The sequence below is a fragment of the Prosopis cineraria genome, unplaced genomic scaffold (genome assembly GCF_029017545.1).
Source record: "Prosopis cineraria cultivar Desert tree isolate PC_DT_omini unplaced genomic scaffold, ASM2901754v1 PC1, whole genome shotgun sequence".
Taxonomy (NCBI): domain Eukaryota; kingdom Viridiplantae; phylum Streptophyta; class Magnoliopsida; order Fabales; family Fabaceae; genus Prosopis; species Prosopis cineraria.
Genome location: NW_026555332.1, coordinates 39,122,345 through 39,131,283, shown reverse-complemented (window position 1 = coordinate 39,131,283; position 8,939 = coordinate 39,122,345). Strand labels below are relative to the sequence as shown.

The window sequence follows — 8,939 nt, the reverse complement described above, 5'->3', positions numbered from 1 at the left end:
TCTTTTGCGTGATGCTAGCAAATGAATTTGCTTCTACCATTTTTGTGAAATAGTCAATCGCGACAGGATGAAGCGATGTCCATTCGAAGCTTTTGGGTTAATTGGGCCAATATGTCAATGCCCCACATTGAGAATGGCTAGGGTGATACCAAAATATGTAATGGGATTGGAGGAGCATTTATCCTATTAGCATAGATCTGACATTTATGGCATTTCTTGACATGCTCAAAGCAATCTTTCTTCTATTGTTAGCCAGAAGTCGCCATACCTTTGAATCTGTTTGGCCATAGTGTGACCATTCGCATGCGTGCCACATATGCCTCATGTACCTCAACCATGATTTTCTTTGCTTCTTCTGAACTCCACAGCGAAGTAAAGTACCATCATAACCCCTCTTGTATAGAACATCTTGACTGATAAAGAATGTCATAGCCAAACGATGAAGGGTTTTCTTTTCATTCTCAGTCCTTCCAGCTGGGTATGATCTCTTAGTGATATAATCCTTAATATCCTGGAACCAAGGATATCTTCTCGATCTTCTTCAACATTCAGACAGTACGCTGGAAAGCTTCTAGCTTCCACTTGGATGGGTTGGATATGGACTCCACAATCAAGTTGGATCATTGCTGCTAAAGTGGCTAAAGCATCAGCGAAAACGGTTTTTATCTCTAGTCAAGTGATGAAAGCTAGCAACCTTAAATTGCTTAATCAAATCTGTAGGAGTTCTTGATAGGGAATCAATTTTACATCCTTTGTTCTCCATTCTCCTGTTACTTGATGAATAATGAGAGCTGAATCACCAAATACCTTCAAACACCGTATAACCAAGGGTAATAGCTGCTCGAAGACCATTAACACAAGCTTCTATTCTGCTATGTTGTTAGTACAATCAAATTCTAATTTGATGGCCACTGGAAATTGTTTTCCTTCTGGTGAAACGATCACCGCTCCCTACCCCATTTCCATGCACTGTTGGCGGCTCCATCAAAATACATTTCCCATTCTGCCTTCATTGTTTCCTTCACCACAACCTTCTTCTGTAGTGCATATGCCTTCATCAGGAAATTGAAAAATCTAATGGCTGGTCATCCCCTAAGGATTATCGACCAATGATCTGCTATGCACTACCTTTGACTGACTTTTGCATCACATGCTTTATATCATATTCTGATAGTACAACTTGCCATTTTAGTACTCTACCAGCAATGAGCGGGCTCTCAAAGATGTATTTAAGTGGGTCCACTCGTGATTAGCCAGGTAGTGTAGTAAAGCATGTATTGCCTTAGCCTTCTAGTTGCCCCATATGTCCACAACAAGTTCGCTCAATCACCGGATAATGAGCTTCACACTCATTAAACTTCTTGCTCAAGAAATAAATCGCTCTTTCCTTCTTTCCAGAATCATCAAGTTGACCTAGCATTGCTCCCATTGAGCGAGGTAAAGTTGTTAGGTAAGGATTAGTGGACGATCTGGTGATGGAGGTACCAAATCGGGGGATTTAACAAATAATCTTTAATTTTATCAAAGGCCTTTTGACAATCATCATCCCATGTCCCCTTGCAATTTTCTTTAACAGCTTAAACATTGGTTCGCAAGTGGCTGTTAGATTGGCAATGAAATCTAGCAATGTAATTCAATCGTCCCAAGAAACTTCTAACTTCTTTCTCTTTCGGGAGATGGCATTTCTCGAATTGCTCTCACTTTATCTGGATCTACTTCTATCCCTTTACGACTCACAATGAATCCCAATAACTTCCCAGAAAGAGCTCCAAAAATGCATTTGTTAGGATTCAATCTTAGCCGATATTCGCGTAATCTCCCAAATAGCTTTCTAAGGACTCCAACATGACTCTATTCTCCGCTGATTTAGCTACCATATCATCTACATATACTTCAATTTCTTTATGCATCATGTCATGGAATAGTGCTACCATAGCTCGTTGATAAGTTGCCCCAGCATTTTTCAAACCAAAAGGCATTACCCGATAACAATAAGTTCCCCATGGGTTGTAAAGGTTGTTTTCTCTTTATCCTTTCATGCATAGGGATTTGATTGTACCCTGAATAACCATCCATAAGGAATAGCGATAGCTTCGAGCAGTATTATCGACTAATACATCAATGTGGGGTAATGGGAAGTCATCTTTCGGACTCGCATTTTTAGATTACGATAATCAACACACATTCGAATCCGACCATCTTTTTAGGAACAGGAACAATATGTGCCACCCATTGTGGGTAAGTTACTACCTCCAAAAATCCTGCTTCTAACTGCTTTATTACTTCTTCTTTTATTTGCAAGGACACCCCCGTGTTCATTCTCCTTAACTTCTGTTTCTTAGGCTCGACCTTGGGAAGTAATGGTATTTTATGAGAAAGCAATGCTTGGGTCTAGCCCAGGCATGTCTTTATATGACCATGCAAACACATCTATGTATTCTTTGAACAACTCAATCATTTGTTCCCTTTCAGGATTATCTACTATTTTGAGCATTTTTGATCCTCCTCGGTTCCCATATTAACCATCTCAATCACTTCTTCATGTGGGCATATTCCCTTATCACTTAATTCAAGCATCTTTGAAAAAGTTTGGATTATGTCTTCATCATCAGACTCACAATCATGCATATCAGTGGCAACGAATGAATCATCTTCACAGGGTTTATTAATCTCTGGGTGGGAGATGGAATCAGAAGAAACAAAATCCCTGGATAATGAATATGGAACGAGATAAAATAAGGAACAGGAATGAAACGGAGAAAGATGTATTGAAGTAGATAGGGTGGAATAAAGAAATAGACATGAATGCAAATGAAATTCATTTCATGAATTATGTGTATCAAAAGTTTGCATTAGTTAATACCCAAGATCTATTACCTAAAACCTGGGCTCAAAAGTGGATAAAGTAGGAACAACATAATTGAAACAATTACTCTAAGCTAATGACATCATTGGCCTCTTCAAACTCCCAATTCGCTAGAACTTTGTTGGAATCATCGACTGCAATTGAGGCACTTGTTCTGCATGCTACATCTTCATTAAAAGAGATCACTGAGATAGTTGGTTATATATATCTCGGACGGGCCTGGGAAGGATTCTTTAATGTGTGGAATCTCCAATTTACTAGCCTTTTTGCCTTTTGCCAAGCTTGCTTTGTCTTTCATCTGGTCTTCTAAGGTAGGCTCATACCCTAACCCTTGGCGATTACAATTATCCAAAACCTTAATTGGACACGTAATTCCTTGTAAATGAGAGCCTAAACCTTTCCCTGGCATAAACCCACTCTTCGTCATGATTTTAGCCACGACGGAATTGATGTTGTGAGTACTATCGCAAATATCTTCAACCTCTAGACTTTGAAAAGAAACTCCATGATCTTTCTCTGCAGCCTCAATATAAGGGAGTGAGCTTGGTTTGCTTACCATGATTTCCTCCTCTCCTTTAACTGCTATAATTCTCCCATCACTGATGAATTTAACCTTTTGATGTAAGGTAGAAGGAACAGCCCTAGCAGAATGAATCCATGGCCTTCCTAGCAGCATTGTGTAACTTGGGTCTATGTTCATGAGTTGGAAATCCACCTTAAACCTGCTTGGCCCTATCTCCAGGGAGAGACAAACGGATCCTAATACTTCCCGTCTTGATCCATCGAATGCTCTTACCACAATATTACTTTTATGTACACTTGAAGCTCTAGTGATAATGATTCGAATGTGGAGAGCGGCAAGACATTTAACGCTGATCCTTCGTCAATTAATACTCTTGCGATTATGAACCCTTCACATTTCAAAGTGATGTGCAAAGCCTTGGCTTGGTGGACAGCGGTTTCTGTAACTTCCTCTTCCGAAAAGGAAATGGTAGAGGAGGCTTTTACAACATTCATTACACTTGCCACCTTCTCAGGGGTTATATTAGGCTGCACAAAAGCTTGATTCAACACTTCTTGCAATGCTTGACGATGCGCTTCGGAACTCAAAATCAAAGAAAGTATGGAGATACGCGCTGGAGTTTTCTTCAATTGGTCCACAATGCTGTTGTACTCACTTTGCTTCATAATCGATAAAAACTCATCTTCTAATTTTTCCATTTCTTTAGGATTGTCTTCCTTTGGCCTGTTAATACTTGCATTTTTCTCTTTTACCATTTTCCTAATGTAAGATGGTAAGTATGGTTTTCCACTTGAGTAACACCCCCTTGGTTGGCCATTTCATTGCTTGTCCGGCAATCAACGTTGGGTTTTTGTGGTTCTCCACAATGCTTTGATATTTCCACGGGACTGCTCGATCACTTTCATAGGGAAGGGATGAGGCGTGCTTATGGTCAATGTTGGTTGTCTTACGTGAGGTACAAGATCTGCAGAGGCTTTGTTTATCACAAAAGAGACTGCCTGAACCCGTTCTTTTGGGCTCGAATTTTTATGACAAGCTCAACATGTTTTTTTCTACCATGCACACTTTGGCGTCTCCCTTCTTTACAGACACGATCCCTAACGCCATCATTTTTCTAACAGCTCCTTTAAACTGTTCACAACTTTCTATGTCATGGCCTATTTTCTCCTGATGATATTCACAGTATCCAGGCATTTGATCACTGATATTATTCGTGAGGAGCATTTCTCGCATATAGCCATACTCCTTTAAATGAGCATAAAGCTCATTCATAGGCATCCTGATCCTTGAGCTTTTGAAGCACGCATCTTCTTCTTCAATAGCGTTGACTCGTTTTTCGTGATTTGGGAGTGGATCAGTAGTAAGGGTAGAGCTTCCCTCTTCTTTAAGCTGGATATGGTTAGAATCAACTAGGTCTAGCACATTCCTTTTAAACGTCACACAGTCTTCTATTGAGTGCCCAGGTGCACCCATGTGGTATTCACAAACAACATTTGGATTATACCATGCCGGGTAAGGCGGACCAAGAGGCTTATAAGGTCGCGGACCTAATAATTGGGCTGTCAAAAGTTTATGGTACAATTCAGCATTTGTTAATCCAAAATTGGGCCATGGGCGACTATCCCTGGATTGGACATTTCTCCTCTCTCCATCCTGTCCGTGCTTGTTAGGCCTGAACCCAAATTGTTGCTGTCTTTGATTCCTTCCCTCTACTTGATAAGGGACTTGAGAATTGGTAGCTGCTTGTCTTATAGGTTGAATATAGTTCACATTCCCTTCTCTTTTTTTGGTCATAGTTCTTTCGTGAACTACTTTCAGCTTGAGAAGTGGCTATCTTCTTCTTATGTCTATGTCAATCCTTTCCCCAATTACCATTAAATCAGCAAAATCAGTGACATGTGTTCCTATCATGTGTTGGTAAAATGGCTTAGGCAACGCACGGATGAAGTACGAGCAAAGTTCGGAATTAACCATTGGAGGTTGCACTTGCGAAGCCACTATTCTCCATCTTTGAGCATATTCTTTGAATGATGATGATTTCTTGGTCATTGCTTTCAATTGTTCTCTGGTCGGAGCAGTATCAAGATTGAACTTGTATTGTCTCATGAAAACATCCACAAGGTCTTTCCATCTTTTGATCTTGGTTTGGTCTAGTTGCATGTACCAAGTCAATGCGGCTCCAGTTAAGCTTTCAGGAAAGAAGTTTATCAGAAACTTCTCATCTTGTGACCATATGGACATCTTTGTGCAATAGGCCCTCAAATGATAAATTGGGTTACTTGTACCATCATATTTATCGAAGCTTGGCATCTTGAATTTCTTGGGAACATCAATTTCTGGGGTCAAACATAATTCTTTCAAGTCTAAGGAACCCCACGTGTTTGATCCTTGAAGAGCCTTCAATTGATCTTTCATCTCTCTAAGTTCTTCTTTCAACTCCTTCTCTTTATGTAGCACTTGTGGGATTTGGAACATGTAGGCATGATCTTCCCCAGGACCATCCGGTATGTTAAAAGGCCCCTATCCCAGAATCTTGTTTCTCTGGCGTGGGTACTTTAGGATCTGATCCTCTATTTGGCTCAATTGTTCTATTAACCGCGTTCTCATCTGCTACGGTATTCCGTGGTGGGTTATCATCACTCCGTCCTTTTAGAGCCTCTGTTAGCAATTTCATCATGTCACTTATTTCGGCCATTTTAGACTCCACTGCAGACATCCGATCATTTAAGGTTGCTGACTCATTCACGGTTGAATTTTCCATTGCACGACTACGCGATCGTGTGTTGTATGCTCGAGTGGTGGGAATCTGGTCAACGAGTTTTTCTTTCGAGGCGCAATGTTGGCTTACCTGTGTAACATAATAATTAATTTTAATAAGTTTTACCTTTACATTTGTTTCGTAAGATATCCAGCATTGTGTAGACATAAGGGTTTCACGACACTGGCACCCTTTAAATTCCTCCAGAAATTTATTATTTCATAGGGGATTTAAAGTTGACCATTGAATTAGATGGACATTGGATCCTATCGAAATTCAAGGTCTTAAGAAAATGATGGTAGTACAAATTAATCAACAATTTCACAACCACAAAGCGTCATGTAGATCCTCATACAATGATTCAAATGTTAATACAGATTTAGAACTTCGTCACGCTATTGAGTTCTTTTACAATTTCATTGCACAAATGGAAGAATTCAACAATCTCTAATGGAGTTCCCCCAGGGAGAACCATGCCTTCAGCTTGCTTAAATGCTCTTGCAAATTCTGGAATTTTGTCATTAGCCAAATCAATTATCTGCCTACATTTTAACATCCACTCTTTGGTTTCTTCTGTTTGATCAAGGCAAAGTGATTTCCACTCTTCTAAGACTTCATTTTGTTGATTAAGCCTCTGAACAAAGTTCTGTGCTGTCTCAGCTGCACTTCCTCTCACCCTGGCTAGTTCATTCACCTTCCTTTCCAATTGTCTTGTGAGCGTATTGATTTCTTGCTGCATCTCCTCAATGGGTCTGATGTCTTGTAATTCCTTCTTCAATGCATCATTTTCCCTGACTATTTTGACAAGTCTTGCTTTAGTACTTTGAACTTTGTTATCACTAGTTTGCACTTCCCTTTTCAGTTTGGCATTTTCCTTTTTCAATTTCTTAGTCTCAGGTGTTTCTTCAAGGTTATGCCCTTCTCTTTCCTTTGCTAGCTTTCTCCGTAACTCAACGCATTCGTTTTGGTATTTTTCCAATTCTTCTTTATTCTTAGACTCTGAGCTAGCAAGCGCTTGTAACTCATTTTCCTTCATCTTCAAGCATTCAACCAATTGCCCATTAATCTCTTTCAAGTCATTGCCTAACAAGGGATTTTGAGGATGAAATAAAGGATTTGCTCCTTGAATCATACTCTTCAGCCAAGTAGTGTATTCTGGACTTGAGTTTACTACACGTATCCCTAGCTCAATCTTCCCTTTGTACCCTATCTCTTGCCATGCTTCTTTGACATTTGGTTTGATAACTTTGTCCCATCCTCCTTATGTAGAAAGTATAACTCCTGCACCTCTTTCTTAGAAGGAACATTTTGCTTATAGGCCAGTTGCCTTAACGCTAAGGAAGGGTTATAGTTGATACACCCTCTGGGTCCCATTAAAGGCACATTCGGAAAGTCACCGCAATGGTAAATAACCTCCTCTTTCCACCACCAGTCTAGTTTCCATAAAATGGAACTTTCTTTAAGTTCTGAGAAGGTTCTTTTCCAATCCATGTAGCTCATTCCGTCAATCACGAATTGGCCTTTAAAAGACATGAGTGGATTACTGTCTGAGTCGTTCTTCTTTCTGAAAGGAAGCGTCTTTCCATAAAGGTGGCCAAGCATCCATAAATCCAGTAATGCAATACAACAATTGACCTTTCCTTTCCCTTTATCATGACATTGAGTTAAGGTCAAGTACGTTTCTGCCAAGATTGCTGGTACTGGATTCACGTTATGGTATTCCACCATTTGGAATACACTAATGGCTCCTAAGTCAATTATGCCAATTGATGATGGAAACAGGATTATTCCATATATGCATAAGGCAAAGACTCTGCAAAATGTAACCCAAGCCTCTTTTCCTGCCAAAACTTTCAAGTGGGCTTCTACATCAGCTCTTGAGATTCCCTCTGTTTGTCCTGGGCAAACCATTCGTACCTTTTCCTTAGGAATTTCCAAAATTTTCGCTATCGTGCCTCGAGATGGTAAATATCCAGGATAAAGATATACTGCCATGTTCTCCTTAAGGGGCATTCTCAAAATTTCTCCATATTCTTCCAAAGTCGGTGCCATTTGGAAGTCTTGAAATGTGAAACATCTTAACGAGGCATCCCAATATTGGCTTAATTCCATTATTGCATCATTATATATTGTGACTGATAGAAGATCCAAGATATTTCCATATTTCCTTTTAAAATCTTGCATAATCTTCCCTTTGATATGACGGCTCAACTCAATTAAGGTTTCCAGCGGCTCAACTTTGACAGATAATTTGATCCCTTTTCCCTGATATAATTTTCCAGTATGACTTAGATTTGTACTACCTTCGAGTGCCATTTATCCCTTATGCCAATTTCACAAAGATTCTGGATAACTCACGGTTCCTGTTAATCAAAACAAAGGTTAATAATATACAATTCTCATAATTTTAGCAAGCTATCTGGCTCACTTTTTTGAAAACCCTCTCCTCTAGATACTTATTGCACCATAGGGAGATGGAGTAAACAATTAATGGACGAGAGGCTTAAATCCCCTATATGATTAATGTTGAAAGGTTTAGCCTTACAATCTTATTTTTGAGAAAAGAGAAAAAAAATGATAAAAATAATTTTGATAATAGATATGCAAGGAAAAAATCCATTCTCTCCTCAATGTGCTTATTGCCCCATAGGGAGAAAGGGATTAATTAGCCTATGTGCAGCTAAAACTGACACATGGCTAAAGTCTCAACTTTAAAAATGAAATAACTCAATGACAAGAGAAATTATTTAATTTGTGGTTTTTTTTAAAAAAATGCGAATACTTTATGATGA

The 8,939-nt window shown here is 39.3% G+C and overlaps 1 protein-coding gene and 1 pseudogene across 1 annotated transcript; both read right to left on the bottom strand.

Annotated features, from left to right (window-relative positions):
• LOC129298891 (G-type lectin S-receptor-like serine/threonine-protein kinase At5g35370) overlaps nt 1–1,429 on the bottom strand; it is a 13,054-nt pseudogene extending 11,625 nt beyond the window's left edge.
• A 5,924-nt stretch (nt 1,430–7,353) lies between these two features.
• Nucleotides 7,354–8,463, bottom strand: LOC129298800 (uncharacterized). The gene has a single exon (XM_054937273.1). The coding sequence runs from the start codon at nt 8,461–8,463 to the stop codon at nt 7,354–7,356; it is 1,110 nt and encodes a 369-aa protein (XP_054793248.1).
• Between the last annotated feature and the right edge of the window lie 476 nt (nt 8,464–8,939).

Coding starts and splice junctions, on each gene's coding strand:
- LOC129298800 (XM_054937273.1), bottom strand. CDS start 8,463: ATGGCACTCGAAGGTAGTACAAATCTAAGTCATACTGGAAAATTATAT.